General features: G+C 40.2%; 1 protein-coding gene and 1 non-coding gene across 6 annotated transcripts in view; one reads left to right on the top strand and one right to left on the bottom strand.

Moving 5' to 3' along the window:
• Lmbr1 (limb development membrane protein 1) overlaps positions 1–19,471 on the bottom strand; it is a 128,137-nt gene that overhangs the window by 48,635 nt on the left and 60,031 nt on the right. For 4 of the 5 annotated variants that reach the window (XR_005284282.1, XM_038319029.2, XM_038319031.2 and 1 more), the window contains 4 exons: positions 6,132–6,258; positions 5,304–5,372; positions 4,473–4,537; positions 127–199 (listed from right to left, as the gene is read on the bottom strand). Coding sequence is in view for 4 of the 5 variants with exons in the window: in XM_038319029.2 (XP_038174957.1) it covers positions 127–199; positions 4,473–4,537; positions 5,304–5,372; positions 6,132–6,258 (334 nt within the window). In the remaining variant the exon portion in view is untranslated. The remainder of the gene's footprint in view (positions 1–126; positions 200–4,472; positions 4,538–5,303; positions 5,373–6,131; positions 6,259–19,471) is intronic. The other variant, XM_038319030.2, reaches the window with a different exon arrangement.
• Positions 5,508–5,635, top strand: LOC119808583. Its single transcript, XR_005284506.1, has one exon. It is a non-coding gene; the product is annotated as a small nucleolar RNA SNORA33 (small nucleolar RNA).

Here is a 19,471-nt window from a genome sequence, read left to right as displayed (position 1 = left end):
CCCTCCAATTCTCACAAGCTCCCTTTGTCACTTGTAAGCCTCTGAGAAAGTATATATTTCCACTCTTCAATGTGTGTCTCTACTGAATTAATTTTTCTACCTGATCTAACTATGTAACATACATACCATGTAGTCTTCTCTGGAGTGCCTCTTCTTCTAGGGTAATCATATAAATTTGTTCATCCAAGTCTTCAAGTATCTAAATGGAAAGATGAACTACTTAATAATGCAATGTGACACTCTCAAGTATAGGACACCCCAGGCTCTTCAGTTTATTGTTTTAAGACCATGTGTTATGTTGACTCAAATAACTAGGACCCCAAAATTAAATGTCCAAACTATTTAATTTGTGAAAAATTTAAGTATATTTTACATACTTTATTTTTAAGACATTTATGTTTTTCTGTTTTAGTACTAACCAAACAGTTCAAAACTTGATAGAATAAAATCTAAATGCATCTAAATTGGATATTTTAAGGCTTAAAGTGTTACACTTCGTAGTAGTATTCTCAAGAGCTAACAAAGGCATGGATTTTAAACAGAGTCAAACACAGCAAATACATCTATATGAGCAAGCTGTTATTTTAGGGCTAAAAGAAAGAGAACATGTAGTACAATATTTGTCTCCCATGTGGTTTTTTTTACCTATTCTCTATATCAAGAATCTGTACACTGGGGGCTGGAGAGATGGCTCAGTGGTTATGAGCATTGGCTGCACTTCCAAAGGGCCTGGGTTAAATTCCCACCAGTCACAAGCCAGTTCACAACCACATATAGACTAGCTTCATCAACATAGCAAGTTCCAGGCTAGCCAGAATTACACAATAAGACCCTGCTTCTATATTAAAAAACAAAAAATAAAAATAAAACAAAAGTTCCATAAACTTTATCAGAGACACACAGAACATCCCATTTCTTAACTTGATACAGCAAGTACTTCCATGAGTACTGGAAGCTGAGCTCATAAAATCCATCCAAGACAAACCTTAGAAAAGCAGTGTGTTCACACACACACACTCAACAGCATCCATACAATGGGGGGGGTAGAGCACTCATCAATCGCCGACTGTGTGGGATAGTGTCTTGACTGTCTTCAAAACCAGTAAAACCGAAAACTTCAATTCTGGCTTTGTTAACTAACTGTTCTATGAGAAGGTTCTGTCTCTGGAGAGTGTGAAAGCAGCAGAACTGGCAGCAGTGCATCCTATCACTCAAGCCCAAGCTACTGATTCCAGCAAAGCGACAAAAGGAAGGAGCTGCTGGAGTAAAGTAAGGATGGGAAGACTGTTTCTGCACACCTGCCGACTTGACAAGTTGCTCGAGAGGCAGGTGGTTCCCACCTGAATACATTCGGAAAGCAACCACTGCTTTCCAGTCCTTTCACGAGTATCTACCGTTCCCTTCAGCCTGGCACTCAGCTATCACTGAACAGGTGTATCACCAGATCCACCCTGGGAGTAATAAAACATTAAAAACAAAATAAATAAGAAAAACTAGATTTGGGTCTGCAGGACTGGCCCCTTCACAGGCTCCAGCAGATCACAGATAGGGTGAATACTGGGGGAGGACCAATCCACAACCTTGGTTCTGGGCCTGGGTAGTCGCAGCGTTGGTCAGCCCACCAGCTCTCCTTTGTCCTCAACACCAGGGTGAGCTCTCCTGAGTTTACCCTTTGCAGTGATGAGCAAGGGGGCCAGACTCTGCAATGAACACTTGCAAGTTAAGATATATGGATAGAGGGGTTTACTGTGTGACTTCCTATGCCATGCTACAGCTTCCACGCTAAGAATTTTTTTTTCCTTTTTCTTTTCTTTTTTCTCCTAAATTTAATTGGGGGTGGGTGCTGCAAGGACAGAGGGCAGATACACAGGGATGGGAAATGAATGGGACCTAGATGCATAAAGTGAAACACAATGAATAAATAAAAAGGAAGGAAGGAAGGAAGGAAGGAAGGAAGGAAGGAAGGAAGGAAGGAAGGAAGGAAGGAAGGAAAGAAGGAGTAGATAATAGATAATGATACAGAATGACCATCACATGGAAGGAGGAAAGAGAAAAGACATCTCCAGAGACCTTACTAAGGTTGAGAAGCAGCACAGGCTAGAAAGCATGGGGTCCTAAGCAGGAGTGGTTTATGATGAGGTTGGCTGGATAACCAAAGGGAGAGTAACCAAAGACTGTTTCTCAATGAGGGGGCAAGACAAGAACTCTCCTCTTGATCAGAGTTTCCCATCATTTCTGGCTATTTGAATTTAAATTGGTCACATTTACCTGTCCGAAGTCCTAACATTTTTAGGATTTTGATTTTACAGTATAAACTATTGATAATTCAGACCACACCTGAATGACAAGAGGAGAAGCACAAAGATGTGCCTATGAGCATTCCAGCAACTTCACTACTTCATGCTCTAAGGAAAGGCTTCACAGGGAAACTCCAAGTGCCTTCAGGGCCTTGGCTCATCACTACTGTGGGCTAAGGGGAACTCAGACATGAGCAACCAAGGTAAGAATTTCAAACAGTAACTTTGAGATTAAAATAAATGTCAAAACTGAGGCTGAAAAAAAATGTTAGCAAAGGTCAGAGGGAAAAAGTACTTCAAGTTGAAGAGAAAGAACACCGAGCCAGTGCTTCTGATGGCTAAAATACCTGACCTGATTGACAGCCTAAACTCCGAGAAGTGAACAGGCACTTTCAGGTAGAGAAAGCCATGTGTAAACACAGAGGTAGAAAGGAGGCAAGTTCATGAGGAGGAAATCGCTACTCTGAAGCTCTTGAAGGACTAGAAGATAGTGGTCTGGAGCCTGGGCTCTGGGTTCAAACTTGCCTTTACACAGCTCTGTGACTAACTACTCAGACTTCCTGAAGCCAACTTACCTAAAAAATGAGACCACCAACACCCACATTAGCCTGTCAAGATGACATGAAACTGTGTGTCGCATATAGCACTTAGAACCAGCATGGGGCAGATGCATGATTACTCAGTAACCAGTCATGTTCACTGACTATTAGGAACAAGAAAGAAAATAAAAACAACTAAGGCTGTGTAGGTGTTGTTAAAAGGCAGCATGGTGACAGGTGACACAGAAGTAAGTACTTTGGTTTTATAAACAAGGAGGTGGAGCTGCAGCTCTCTGCATTAGTCAACAGTGCTCAGCAGACTATCAGTGGCTTCCTCCTCTTCTCATTACCATCTGTATAGATAAGGTTCAAATGACAGAGAGGGTCCAGGGCACAGGGTAGAGAAGTAACAAAACTGGAGACTAAGAGTGGGAATTGAAAAGTTGTCTACAGGAAATAGAAGAAAAAAAAACATAGTAGAAGAAACTAAATGAATTCAGTATCACAAAACCTCTTTTAAAAGAAACTGAATGAGAGATTGTAACTTTCAAAATCAAATAAGAGATAACTGAAAGATCATCTACCATAGTATTGCCTCAGTGTGTTTCCTTAATGGCATCACCACAAGGAGAGGGCAGGCCCTGGGCCAAATGGCTCAGGAGATAGCCTTGGTCAGACACAAGCCACAGGCACTGGTAAATGTGGAAAAGGCAGTACATAGTGACCACAGTGACATCTGGACTTCCCTCCAGGAGTATGCTGGGGGCTATGGCAGGTGAGTTGCCCTGCAGAGACAGAGCAAGCCTGGAACCGACAGCACAGAGCCCTGTGGACACAGCAAGGCAGCTTCAAACTGTTATGAGAGTCTGTGCAGGAGCAGAAGAGAGGTGCAACACAGAACGCTGAGAAAACCCGAAATGTGTAGATAGCTGAAACGTAAGTTTGTAGGCAATGAGGAGCCAAGAAAGGAACTTAAATGATAAATGGCAGACTGTCTAGGAATAGCTAAGAAGTTATTGTCTGTAAAAAATAGTTCAAAGATCAGAGAAATAGGAACAGATCATTATATTGCTACCCACTACAAGTCATTTCTGAGAGTAAAAGTATAATTCAAGATACAACGTGTATATTTTCAGAAACTGGTTCATAAATCAAAGCATGAATACTGTCGATTTTATTTTTGTCTCTGTTTTGTGTTCGTCTGGAAGCTTTGGTTGATTTATTAGTTTTATCTGCAGACAGCTCTCCTCACTCTGTGGCCCAACTAGTCTTGAGCTCACAATCCCCAAGCCTCTCATAACCTAGAATCATGGATATTAACATGGTCAGCTGTGTGATCAATTATAAAACAGATAAAATTACTGTTGGATTCAGGGCAATGAACACATAAAATACTTACAAACACCTGCAAAGTTTGACTTAAAATTTTGTATATAATCTTTTATTTAAGTGTATATAGTTAGCACTTTGAAAAGCAAAAACATATTTTGTTTCTAAAGATTAAAAAAGTGATTTCAGAAAATAAAAACATGAATGATAAACCTAAAAAAATACTGTCCTTAATGTTCTAAAAATCTTTGTTATATGATCAAATATATAAACATAAATATTTAGCAAACCCAAATAAAATACTTACCGCTGGCTTCACCAGCAACTGACCCATCACTGTGAACATACGGGAAAGGCCAACTGGGGTGCACACTGCAAAAATGAAATAACTGGTGAGAAAACGGAGAAATCAGCTGCGAGAGCATTTTGGGTAATATCCTCATCTCCAGCCTCGCTTCACCAGGCACCCCATCAGAGGCCTTCAGCTCCACGAAAGAAGAACGAGCACATCATGAGGAGCCCACGCACAGCATGAGGAGCCCACGCACAGCATGAGGAGCCCACGCACAGCATGAGGAGCCCACACACAGCACATGGAATGTGAGGATGGAGAAAGACTACAAAGGACCAACACTCCTGTTTAAAACAAATTAAATAACCCCCAAATACAACATTTAACCTGCTGGAACTGAGAGCCAGAAAATAGCATCTAAAGTCACAACTACAGTCACAGGCCCTGAGAAGAGTGTGATGTCTTCAGAAAACCAGACAAATCGTGAAATAAAGGCTACAAAGTCATCAGAAGGAATTTTACTCTCTCCGTTTAAAGTAACTCCAGTGTTACAGGTGGGCTAGAGCGGATGTAAAGAATATGTTCATGGGGCGGGAGTGGGAGATACACGGGGAACATGTTAGTTTTGTGGTGTGTGTGTGTCCAGCATAGTGGAAAAGGTTTTCCTTAGTGAAGAAAAGCACCCAATTATTTCAATTATTAAAATTTATCTGAAATAATAAAAAAAAGTTAAGGACAACTCAAAAACCAGTCTCCATTGTTAATAAATCTCATCAGGAAAACTGCCACAGCTTTCCAGGGACAAGACTTCACTGTCCTGCCAGTGTCCCCATGAAGAGAACTTACGGAGAAGCAGCAAGCATCCCATCAGTGAAATGCAGGAGTATAAATACGGTAAGTAGAACTCCCAGAGATCTGTGAAAATATCAATGCATTTTAATAAGAAAGTGTAGCAAATAAAATAGTCTATATTTTATCTTAATAAATAGTAAGTTGTGATAAAAATTTTAACTTCCTATCTGAGTGCATAAATGGTCTTATTTCTAAATTAAGAATAAAAATATCTAAAGTATCCATGTGCTTCTGCAGATACTTAGAAAAGGCAGGCAATAGTAATGCCATGTTATGAGCCTTAAGGACAGCTGAAGTCCTTAAGGTCCCTGAAAATGACTACAGTATAAAAAAGAAAAAAAATATCTAAAGTAAAAAAAAAAAAAAAAAAAATAAGAAACAACCCTTTTGAGCCAGTGGTAGTGGTGATGCATGCCTTTAGTCCCAGCACTCAGGAAGCAAATGGATCTCTGTGAGTTCAAGGCCAGCCTGGTCTACAGAGTGAGTTTCAGGACACTCAGGGCTACACAGTAAAACCCTGTCTTGGAAAAAAGAAAAGAAAGGAAGAAAGGGAGAAAAAAATGAAAAAAAATGTTTCAAAGGGAGAAAACACTCAATGGAATTTTAAGAATAGAAACTAATTAAACAAAAATAGATGGAAAACTGCTTAGTCTTCTGAAAAAAATGAATATTTATTGCTTTGTTTAAATATCTCTAAAGACATCTAAATTCTGTAAAAGAGTTAACTGCACAAAGAATTATTTAAAAGTTTTAAAACACCATATAACTGTATCCCAAACTCAAATGCCCATCATAGGAATAATTTAAACAGTAATCATGTACCATATAAAGACTCCATGCTGGCAGCATTGCTGTCAATCAGGGCAGAAGCCACCCACACCATCCCAAGAATCAGCAATGCAAGAAGCAGCAACATGACCAGAGTTTCCAAAACTCGGGCTCGGATCCCCTGGAAGCAAACAACAACAGTGTTTTAATACTTGTATCACCTCATGAGCAACTAGGCTTCTATTTGAAAGCACAGAGCCATCCTTTGGAAGGGAAGAAAATGTATATTTATATTTAATAAATTTATATTACGTTTTTTATATAAATATATTTATTAGAGAAAGTACTGTTTAAGGTTTATGTTTAGAGTGACTTTTCAAAATTATATTTTAAAAAATAATAAACTTGGAATAGAGCACAAAAAATCAATCATACCAGCATTTTGAAGAAACATTTTTAACTATTACTTTCCTAGCACTTCCCATAAGAAAGGACATTTGCGAATTTCCATCTGTGGTTCTAATCAAGGAATGACAGACTGTCTGACACACTGGAGACACTGGCCCCAGCAACATCCTGCAGCCTCTGGAGTCCTCTAGTGACCAGCTGGAGAACTGCTTGATGAACAGCAACATTTTTCATATACAATGGGAGATCAACTAGTTTATGAGGCTTGACTATAATAAAGAATCATCATGCACATTTTTAAAATAAACAAACAGATTCTGACCTTAAAAAGTTGGACCAAAAGACCACTTGTAAACTTGGAAACTGCTAGACAAAGCTAAGTTGAAACTTTATTACTCCTAGAAAGTCACCAAATGATTGTTTCTGTAAATTAGTTCAAAGATTTACATCCCTGCTTTATATCTCTAACTTCTAACAACAAACTTATAAGTGCACCTGCTTTCTCAGGAATCTAGTATCCCTCCATTTCATACTGAGAATGGTTTAAAGGTTTAAATTACAAAGACTCAGACACATTTCATTTTGGCTGATCTTTGCTAATACCTGAGCTGCAGGACAGGAACAAGAACACTGGCATCACATCTCTACAGTTCTGAATCATGGCACAGAGAAGAATCGCCCCAGCCCAGTGTGCTGATAGCAGGCTAAAGTAGCTTTTTCCTACCTATCCTTCAACGGTATCATGGTCCTGTGCAGGCTTTAAACACTTGCTCAAATGTGCCAGCTCATCTAACGTGTGTATGGCAAGGAAGGCCACTGAACCAAAAGAAACCAGGCTCATATCTTAACACATTAGGTCTAGTAACAAGCAGCTATTTCAAGAAAGGAGAAATCGAAAGACAAGGTGAGCAAAGCTGCCCAAGCCTGCAATCCCAGGGCTCAGAAGCCTGAAGCAGGAAGGTTTAGATACCCTAAAAAAAACACAGTTCAAGGCCAGTCTAGGATACATGGCAAGTTCACAACCAGTCCGGGTTACAAAGTAAGATTCTGTATAAAAACTGATTTTAACTTTGGCCCCACCCATAACCAAGAAACTACATGGAATTGATACCCTCTGGCAAAGGGAAAATTGGTTTTTTCCAATGAAGTCTCAATGAAAATATCAATTACACTTCAGGGAAGGCCCTGTGCTCAGGAATAGTTGGCTAACACAAAACAGAATCAATTGTATTTTAATGAACTTTTAGTCTCATTTTGCTTTGTTTGAGAATTTTTTTCTTATTTTTATTTTGCTTTTTTGTTTTGAATTTCATTTTGTTTTTGTTTCTTGGTTTTTGTTTTTTCTTTTGTTTCTTGTGGAGATACTTATTGTTGCTGCTATTGTTTGTTCTCTGCTTTGTTTGAAGGACAGAGAGAACATAAAGTTGAGTAGGTAAAGAGGTGGAAAAGATCCGGAAAAAAATGGTGAAAGGGAAAAACATCAAAATATATTGTGTAATTTTTTTCCACAAAAAACAAAATTGTTAGGCCGGGCGGTGGTGGCGCATGCCTTTAATCCCAGCACTCGGGAGGCAGAGGCAGGCGGATCTCTGTGAGTTCAAGACCAGCCTGGTCTACAAGAGCTAGCTCCAGGACAGGCTCCAAAGCCACAGAGAAACCCTGTCTCAAAAAACCAAAAAAAAATTGTTTTTAATTTTTAATTATTTATCTATTACAGTGCTGTGGGACGATGGTCTTGTAGCCTATAAAGATTTGTCACTTTTATTGGTTTAATAAAATGCTGATTGGTCAGTAGCCAGGCAGGTTATTGTCACTGCTCTTGATTGTCCCCCAAAACTTGATGATAAGCTCGTATTACTGAAAGCACCACACACACTAGTTACATGATGGAGAAATCAAGTTGATACTAACTACAGCTTCCTCCCTGCTGGCTAGCTTTCACAGAAGGTGCGATGATGGCTGCTAGGAGGCAAAAGTCAACAACAGTCTTACCTTGCTGTGAACTCTGTGAACAATAATAAAAATTCGCATGGCAAGATAAGCCCATTAGTACAACAGTGGCGTGGGTGTTATGGGGATAACCAACTGTTTTCTGATTGGATTTAAAGCCCCCTCCACAGGAGGAAACACATGTCTAATACTTCAAATACCACCAACAACCCATGGTTGGGGAGCTCACAGACCCCAGACGTGAATCTATTATATTATTTTGACAAGTGGATATAGTATCAAACTGCTGTCTAAATTCATAGCTCTATACTCACAGATTAATGAAACTCTCAGACCTCACAGGTCTGTTTCTTTGTACAGTAGCTAGCACAGAAACTCATGACTGGTCAAATTCAGAAAAGAAGTATCTGTAGAGCACCCAGCAACAAATAGGACAATTCTACCACTGTCCTCCCCTTGACCACAAGGCTCAAGGACCATCATGGAAGAGGAGGCAGAGGATTATAAGAGCCAGAGGTAGTGGAGGACCTGAGCAAAAGTGTCTTCTGGACACGACAGAACCACTGCACTTCAAGAACTCACAGCAGCACAGGCTGCATGCACATCACAAAACCACAAACAATATGAAGGCCTACAGTATATTCCAATAAAACTCACTGGGTCCTAGAGAAATGTTCTCCAATGAGAATTATCTAGAGAAACCCCAAGACAGAATTTTAAAAAAATAATCATAAAGGCCGGGCGGTGGTGGTGCACGCCTTTAATCCCAGCACTCGGGAGGCAGAGGCAGGCGGATCTCTGAGTTCGAGGCCAGCCTGGTCTACAAGAGCTAGCTCCAGGACAGGCTCTAGAAACTACAGGGAAACCCTGTCTCGAAAAAAATAATAATAATAATAATCATAAAGTAGGAGGACTTCCATCAATAGAGTACCAAGGACTAGACATCCTCATTAGGCCTTTATTTCACAGAATATTTCAAATGCTAAATAAAATATTAAGTCTCCCTACAATCTCCTCTTTGTCTACTAACTCTGAGTAACCAACTGATACCTCTTAGTGTTAGTGTTCTAGTTAGGGTTACTATTTCTGTAACAAAACACCATGACCAAAACAAGTTGAGGAGGAAAGGGTTTATTTGGCTTACACTTCCACACCACACCATAGTCCATCATTGAAGGAAGTCAGGACAGGAACACAAACAGGACCAGACCTGAAGGCAGGAATTGATGAAGTGGCCATGGAAGGGTGCTGCTTACTGATTTGACAAGCATGGCTTGCTCAGCCCTTCATATAGAACCCAGGACCACCATCCAGGGATGCCACCACCCACAAGAGAGTGGTCCCTCCCTCATCAATTGCTGATTAAGAAAATGCCCTATAATCAGGGAAATGCAAATCAAAACAACGCTGAGATACCATCTTACACCTGTCAGAATGGCTAAAATCAAAAACACCAATGATAGCCTTTGCTGGAGAGGATGTGGAGTAAGGGGTACACTCATCCATTGCTGGTGGGAATGCAAACTTGTGCAACCGCTTTGGAAAGCAGTGTGGAGGTTTCTCAGGAAATTTGGGATCAACCTAACCCAGGACCCAGCAATCCCACTCTTGGGAATTTACCCAAGAGATGCCCAATCATATTACAAAAGCATCTGTTCAACTATGTTTATAGCAGCATTATTTGTAATAGCCAGAACCTGGAAACAACCTAGATGCCCTTCAGTGGAAGAATGGATGAAGAAAGTGTGGAATATATACATATTAGAGTACTACTTGGTGGTAAAAAACAATGACATCTTGAATTTTGCATGCAAATGGAGGGAAATAGAAAACACCATCCTGAGTGAGGTAACCCAGGCCCAAAAAGATGAACATGGGATGTACTCACTCATAATTGGGTTCTAGCCATAAATAAAGGACATCGAGCCTATAATTCGTAAAAAAAAAAAAAATCCTAGAGAAGCTATATAAGAAGGTGAACCCAAAGAAAAACATATAGTTATCCTTCTGGATACTGGAAGTAGACAAGATTGCCGGACAAAAAATGGGAACATGCGGGTGGGGTGGGATGGGGGGAGGGGGGAATGGGGAGAGAAAAGTGTGAAGTGGAGGATGGGAAGAGCTTGGGGGAATAGGATGGTTGGGTTATAGGAAGGGTGGATATGGGAACAAGGAATTATATATCTTACTTAAGGGAGCCATTCTAGGGTTGGCAGAGACTTGACTCTAGAGGAGTTCCCAGGTGTCCAGGAAGATGCCCCCAGCTAGGTCCTTGGGCAGCTGAGGAGAGGGTGCCAGAAATGTACAGATCCTATTGCCATACTCATGAATATCTTGCATATCACCATAGAACCTTCACCTGGCATTGGATGGAGAAAATGACAGAGCCCCACATAGGAGCACTGGACTGAGCTCCCAAGGTCCCGATGAGGAGCAAAAGGAGGGAGATCATGAGCAAGGAAGTCAGGACCGTGAGGAGTGCGTTTACCCATTGAGACGGTGGGACAGATCTAACGGGAGACCACCAAGTCCAGTTGGAATGGGACTGATGGAACAGGGGACCAAACCGGACTCTCTGAATGTGGCTGACGGTGGAGGAGGACTGAGAAACCAAGGACAACGGCAATGAACATGAACTCTACAGCATGGACAGGCTCACTGTGAGCCTTGTCAGTTTGGTTGCTCACCTTCCTGGACTTAGGGGGAGCTGGGAGGACCTTGGACTTAACATAGGGAAGGGAACCCTGATGGCTCTTTGTCTTGGAGAGGGGTGGAGAGGGGGTATGGGTGGAAGGGAGGGGAGGGAAGGGGGAGGAGGAGGGAAAGAGATGGAAATCTAAAAATAAATAAATAAATAAATAAATAAAAAGAAAATGCCCTATAGACAGATCTTATGGAGGCATTTTCTAAATGAGGTTCCCTCCTTTTGGAACCTAACACAGTGTTAGAGTTTGAGAACTCTAACACAGTGGTCCTCAACCTTTCTAATGGTGTTGAACCCTTTAATATAGTTCCTAATGTTATGGTGACTCCCAACCATAAAATTATTTTTGCTGTTACTTCATAACTATAATTTTGCTACTGTTATGAATTGTAATGTAAATATTTGTGTTTTCTCATGATCTCAGGCAACCTATGAAAGTTCGACTCCCAAAGGGTCACAACCCACAGGTTGAGAACTGCTGCTTTAACATGTGTCAAGGTGACACGAAACTAGCCAGCACATGGCATAACTGATTGCCAACATGTAGAAGAAAGTAAATAGATCTGCAGCTATCACCATGCACAAAACTTAAGTCCAAGTAGATCAAAGACCTCAATATAAATCCAGTTACACTGAACCTGACAGAAGAGAAAAAGGGAAATAGCCTTGAATGCATTGGCACAGGAGATAACTTCCTAAATATAACACCAACAGCACAGACACTGAGAGCAACAATTAATAAATGGAACCTCCTGAAACTGAGAAGCTTCTATAAGGCAAAGGACACAGTCAATGAGACAAAACGGCAGCCTACAGAATGGGAAAAGATCTTCACCAACCCCACATCTGAAAAACGGCTGATCTCTAAAATACATAATGAACTCAAAAAACTAGGCATCAAAATACCAAATAATCCAATTTAAAAATGGGGTACAGATCTAAACAGAAAATTCTCAACAGAAGAAACTCAAATGGCTGAAAAATATTTAAGGAATTGCTCAACATCCTTAGCCATCAGGAAAACTGTAAAACAAAACAACTTTGAGACTCCATCTTTTACCAGTCAGAAATGCCAAGATCAAAAACACTGATGACAGCTTAGAAGAGGATGTGGGGTAAGAGGAACACTCCTCCACTGCTGGTGGGAGTAAAAACTTATACAGCCTCTTTGGAAATCGGTATAACAGTCTCAGAAAATTGAGAATCAATCTATCTCAAGACCCAGCGATAGCTCTTGGGCATATACCCAAAGGATGCACATTCATTTCATACCACAAGGACATGTGCTCAACTATGTTCATAGCATCATTATTTGTAATAGCCGGAACCGAGAAACAACCTAGATGCCCCTAACCTGAAGAATGGGTAAAGAAAATGTGATACATTTATACAATGGAGTATTATTCAGCAGCAAAAAAAAAAAAATGACATCTTGAAATTTGAAGGCAAACAGATGCAACTAGAAAAAAAACAAACTAAGTGTGGTACCCCAGACCCAGAAAGACAAACACGGTACATACTCACTCTAGTACATGATGAAAGCAGATGCAGAGACCAACAGCTAAGCACTGGGCCGAGTCCAGTCATAGAGAGGAAGGAGGGATTATATGAGAGAAAGATTGATTGATTGATTGATTGATTGATTGATTGATTGATTGAATCTAGGGTCTTCATATTAGAGGAAAATGTGTATTTGTCTTCACTCTGCCTGACTTCAATGTAATGATTCTCATCCATTTCATGCAAACACCATTTCATTCTTCGGGACTGAATAAAACTCAATGTGTGTGCATGTGTGTAGGTGTGTCTGTGTGTGTTCAGTCATCCACTGACAGATACCTGGGCTGATTCCATTAGCCAACAATATGACCACTGGCACAATAAACACAGACCTACAGGTATCTCTGTTGTGAGCTGACTATATGAGCTATTTTTTATTGCCGTGACCAAACACCTGACAAGAAGCACTTTGAAGGAGAAAAGGTTTATTTTGGCTCATAGTTCAAAATCATACAGCAATCAGATTGGGAAGGTAAGGCAGCAGGAGCATGTAAAGCTGTCACATTATGTCTGAAGTCAGGAAGCTAACAGAGATGAGACATTCCATGAGACATACTATCCACATTCAAGGTATGTCTTCCCTCTTCAGTTAAGACTTTCTGCAAGTGAGGAGGGGCTTGGTCCTGCCTAAACTTAATGTGCCAGGCTTTGTTGACTCCCCGTGGGAGGCCTTACCCTTGATAGGAGTGGATGGGTGAGATGGGAAAAGGCAATGGGGGAATAGGAAGAGGGGGAGGGAGAACTGTAATTGAAATGTAAAATTAATAGTAAATAAATAAATAAATAAATAAATAAATAAATAAATAAATAGAAGGAATAAAGTAAAAGAAATCTTTCTGCAAACATCCTCATAGAACCTTCATCTGGTGATGGATGGAGATAGAGACAGAGACCCACATTGGAGCACTAGACTGAGCTCCCAAGATCCTAATGAGGAACAGAAGGAGGGAGAACATGAGCAAGGAAGTCAGGACCGCGAGGGGTGTGTTCACCCACTGAGACGGTGGGACAGATCTAATGGGAGATCACCAAGGCCAGTTGGAATGGGACTGATGGAGAATGTGATCAAACCGGACTCTTTGAATGTGGCTGATGGTGGAGGCTGACTGAGAAGCCAAGGACAATGGCGCTGAGCTTTGATTCTACTGCATGGACGGGCTCTGTGGGAGCCTTGTCAGTTTGGATGCTCACCTTCCTGGACCTGGGGGGAGTTGGGAGGACCTTGGACTTCCCAAAGTGTAGGGAACCCTGACTGCTCTTTGGCCTGAAGAAGGAAGGAGTGGGGGTGTGATAGAGGGGAGGGGAAGGAAGTGGGAGGAGGGAAGGAAATAGAAATTTTTAATAAAAAAAAAAGAAAAAAGATTCAGAGATTTAATCCATTATCATCATGACAGGGAGCATGGCAGCATACAGGTCCACATGGTGCTAAGGACTAACTGAGAGTTCTATTTATGGAGACTCAGAGCAGAAAGAGAACAACACTGGGTCTGGCTTGGGCTTTTGAAACCTCAAAGCCCATCTCCAGTATCACACTTTCTCCAACAAGGCCACACCTCCTAATCCTTCTCAAGTAGTGCCACTCCCTGATGACATAGCATTCAAATATATGATTCTATGGGGAATCATTCTTTTTCTCATTAATTTTTTTATTTATTTTATATACCAGCCAGTTTCTCCTCCTTCCTCTCTCCCCATTGCCTTCCCACCACCTCCTTTCTACCACCCCCATCCACTCCTCAGAAAGGGTAAGACCTCCCATAGGAGTAAACAAAGCATGGCATATCAGTTTGAAGCAGGACCAAGCTCCTTCTACCCTGTATTAAAGCCAAGCAAGGCATCCCATCATAGGGAATAGGTTCCAAAAAGCCAGTTCATGCACCAGAGACAGATCATGGTCCCACTGCTAGGGGTCCCAAAACAGACCAAGCTACAAAACTGTCTTCCACATGCAGAGGGCCTAGGTCAGTCTCATGCAGACTCCTAGCCATCACTCTAGAGTTTGTGAGCTCCCACAAGCTTGGGTCAGCTGTCTTTGTGGGTTTCCCAATCATGATCTTGACCATGGAGACCATTCTTATTCAAACTACCACAGTGGGGAAGGTAAATAATATATTCTCACACTAATTACCAATGTACAGTAACACAAATACAATAAATGGCATGAAACACAATTTAGTGTTAGTTGGCTTTCAATAAGATATTTATACTAAATATTCTCAGGTATGGTGGCTCAAGCCTATAATTCTAGAGCTTGGAAGGCTGAAGCAGAATTGTGAATTTGAGAAATGTCAAGGCTATATAGTAAGATTTTGTCTAAAAGTATAAAATATTAATGAAAACAAACAGTTGTCAACATGCACAAGATAATTAGCCACAATTAGCCCTGTGAGTGTCCAAGCAAGCCAAACCCTGGGGAGGTAAACATGAAGACTTTGAAGCCCATGTGTACTCAGGAAGAACTTGTACTACAGTGTGAATCCCTTGAGTGGATTTAAAATTGCCTTTCTTAAAGTAGGTAGTAAGGTCATGAGAGGCTAAAGCAGGAAACAAAAAAAAAATAAAGAGGAGGAAAATCCCTGTGTCCATCTTTGGAGAAGAAATCTGAGCAGTTTCAAATAGGGAACATGAATCTTTTCTGAGCCAGAAATAAGGACAGACACAAAAGTTAGCAAAGAATTATATGTCTGCCATGTCCTAGATAAATGACAACAGCATTCCGAGCAAGAACTAAAAAGGAATCAGAAATGCAGGTTCAGGATGACAAGACACACACACTGAAAGGGAAGAAACACGCGGCATACAACCCATCAGTCTGTCTTTCTCAGCCCTGTCCACAGCATCTGGTGAGCAGTCCAAAGTATGAACCGCATCTCACTATGAAACAAATGTGCTACCAACAGCCTGGAGAGCCCCTAAAAGACAAAAAGTAGAGAACAAAATTGTGGAGAAATGCCAGGAAACCACAGACTAAAACTAAAAAAAAAAGTGTTAGTGAGGATTCCTGATGCTCTTGATCCAACAGTCCTAAAATATGTCTAACCATGAACAAGAATTTAATATTAAGAAATAATGGATAGGGATGGAGAGAGATGGCTCAGTGGTTACAAGCATTGCCTGCTCTTCCAAAGGTCATGAGTTCAATTCCCAGCAACCACATGGTGGCTCACAACTATCTGTAATGAGGTCTGCTGCCCTCTTCTGGTCTACAGACACAGACAGAATATTGTATACATAATAAATAAATAAATATTAAAAAATAATGGATAGGATTGATATTGCTGTGTAAAGCTCATGATCCAAAAGTCCCAAAATATGACATCTAACCATGAATAAGAATTTAACATTGAGAAATAATATGTATGTAAATTTTTCTAGAATAAACTACTTAGAAATATAGATAAAATTTTTAACTTGCCTTTTTAAATCACTCTACAAAATTATCTAAAATAAATATAAATATTAGATCCTTACAAAAATTCATGGGAAAAGTGAGTAACTGAAATAGAATACACACCTGCTTTGAAAGGATGGTAGCACTTTAAGAGCTAAATCAACTATCAAATTACCAAAAAAGAAGCTAAGAATAAAGATACAGAAAATACTCTGTTTGGGTTGATTATGTGTTGCTTACTGTCAAGTCCTGAATTTTCTCACACAATTAATTTAAGGGACAGTAGACAACACATGTCATAAGCAGGACCAAGTTAAACACATTGTATAGTATGAATTTTAAATTATATCAAATAAACTTGCTAAAACCTGCTTTAAATGTGTATTATATAAACCACTGTTGACCAACACACATTTAAAAGTATTATATGTTCAGTTAATATCTTATATTCAGTTAATATGTTATGTTCAGTTAATATGTATTAGAATAAGGGATTAGTGATTTTAATATTTTTCAGTAATTTTTATGCTAGTTTCTTGACTTAGGATTTTCTAATAACAGATATAATACTGAACCCCAAATTCTGGGAGATAAAGGTGGATGAACAAAGTCTCAGGAGATATATCCTTTTGTCAGTGGCTGAGAACTTCTCATGAGGAGGCATACTGCCCTGTCCTCCACTCGCAGTGGACTCACATCAGAGCTGACAGTCACCACCAGCTCCTTCCCCTGACCAGGAGGAGTGTGATCACATGCTCATTTACTCTCAGGGTTTTGGTCTTCCTTTTTTTTTTCTCCAAACCAAGAGTTTGTTTTTTGTTTGGTTTGGTTTTGGTTTTTTGCTTTCTTGAGAACTACACACTTAATAATACACAATGCTTGTTACAGAATTACATTTTTTTACTCAGTCATATTTAATTACGGCATCAGCTAGTTAACCTCCTTTAACCAATCATGAAAGACACTCCACACATAGGGATTATGGCACATTCCTGGGTCTGCTCATAAATTCAGGGAACAAGAATACTCAGCTTTCATGCCTCGTTTTCCTGCACAAGGACTCTGTCCAGTGTCCCAAGTATTTCTGTCAAAAGCACATCAGCAAACAATCACAGTACAACCCTACTGTGGGAGAACCTGACAGTTACAAGTACAGAAAGTCACTACAGAACATTAGGAAAACCTGGAGGAATCAGTCAAGAACAGGATGTTGGAAGGTAAGGCAGAGAGGGACAATTTACAGACAAAAACAACAGCATATGCACTTAGATTCCAACCTGGGAAAAGAAAACAATAAGCAGATTCCCGGCAGGGACAAGTTCAATGAGAACAGCAGAGGATGAGCAGGTATGCCTAATGGAAACAGTGGCTTAAAAGACAGATGGAGGGCTGGGAAGATGTCTCAGCAGCTAAAAGCACTTGCTGCCCTTGCCAAGGACCTGGGTTTGGTTCCTGGCTTCTATACAGCAGCTCACAATCTCCTGTAACTCTAGTTCAAAAGGATCCAATATCCTCTTCTGTCTTCTGTGGGCACCAAGAATACACACACACACACACACACACACACTAAAATATAAATATATCTAATAAAAATTTTAACAAATGGAGTAAAACTTTCAGAGTATTCTGTATGTAATTCATATAAGTTGACAAGTTTGTTAGCTATTAGAGGCCATCAAAAATTTCATGGGAGCTAGTTATATAAGCAATTGTATCTTTAAGAAAACAAAACTAGCCAGCAGTAGCAGAGGCAGTGGCAGAGGCAGGTGGTGCATCTCTGTGAGTTCGAGGCCAGCCTGGTCTACAGAGTGGGCTCCAGGACAATGATCCAAAGCTACAAAGAAACCCTGTCTTGAAAAAAAAACAAAAGAGAAAAAAGAAAACAAAACTAGAAGACATTTTGTATGGGAAGAGAGACGATCAGAAAAAAACATATGGTAGCTGGATTCCTGGGAAGGTGAACCAAGCGAGTGGAAGAAAGAAAACTCCTCTCTGCAGTCAAGACATCATAAGTCATCCAATGCAATACATTCTTACCACAACAGAATAAAGCAGTCTTTCATCAATTTTTTTCCTAACACAGAATAAACAAACAAACTATGTCAGGTGTGGTGGCACATGCATTAATCCCAACACATAGGAGGTAGAGGCAGGCAGATCTCTGTGAGTTTGAGACCAACCTGATCTACAGAGCAAGTTCTAGGACAGCCAGGACTTCATAGAGAGACCCTGTGACCCCATCCAAAACTAACCAAATAAATAAAACCTTATACTAAAAAACATGACATAAATCACATTTGTTTTAAAAAGAATAAAAATTATTCAGCCAATAATGTTGTATTGAGGAGCAGCAGCAGGCTGTGTCCCAGCTGCCCGGCTAGCTTATACCCGAAATAACCACATGGAAATTGTATTAATTAAATTACTGCCTGGCCATTAGCTCTAATTTCTTATTGGCCAATTCACACATCTTGATTCAACCCATTTCTAATAATCTGTATGTCACCACGTGGTCGTGGCTTACCGGGAAAGATTCAGTAGTCTGACCTGGCGGCTGGCTCCATGGTGGCTCTCCCTGCCTCTGCTTTCTTCCTCCCAGAATTCTGTTCTGTCTACTTCATCCACCTAATTTTCTGCCCTATCAAAAAGCCAAGGCAGTCTCTTTATTTAACCAATGAAAGTAACACATAGACAGAAGACCCTCCTACACCACAATAATTCTGATACCTCAAAGAAGTTTTAAAAATGTAAGCCTTAGCCGGGCAGCAGTGGCGCACGCCTTTAATCCCAGCACTCGGGAGGCAAGGGAGGCGGATCTCTGTGAGTTTGAGACCAGCCTGGTCTACAAGAGCTAGTTCCAGGACAGGCTCCAAAAAGTTACAGAGAAACCCTGTCTCGAAAAAAAAAAAAAAAAATGTAAGCCTTAGGGTCTGGAGAGATTCTCAACTATTGAAAGCAATTGCAGCTCTTGCAGAGGACCCTGATTTGGTTCCCAGCACCCACATGGTTAGTCACAATCATTCCTAACATCAGTTCCAGGGCATATGGCACCTTCTTCTGGCTTCTTTGGGCACTGGGCACACATGTGGTACATACACAAACAAACATGCAAGTAAAACACTCATAAACATAAAACTGAATAATTCCTTTTTAAATGTAAGACTTTCATAAATCTATGATCAAATCAGCTGCTTATAGAATTTAAGACTCATTATTATATAATGAAAACATTAGCAGCTAATCCCATTTAGAATTTAAAAAGTATAAATATTTAAACCTACTGTTACAAAATAATTTGAAATTTCTTCTTTCACTGTATTCCAAGAAAAAAAATGGGAACTGTTTTCGCAAAAGTGATCACTTTAATATATTATTTTAATG

This window comes from Arvicola amphibius, chromosome 2 (assembly GCF_903992535.2).
Source record: "Arvicola amphibius chromosome 2, mArvAmp1.2, whole genome shotgun sequence".
NCBI classification, from domain to species: domain Eukaryota; kingdom Metazoa; phylum Chordata; class Mammalia; order Rodentia; family Cricetidae; genus Arvicola; species Arvicola amphibius.
The sequence above is the reverse complement of the archived record's forward strand: the minus strand, read 5'-3'. Positions and strand labels throughout refer to the sequence as shown.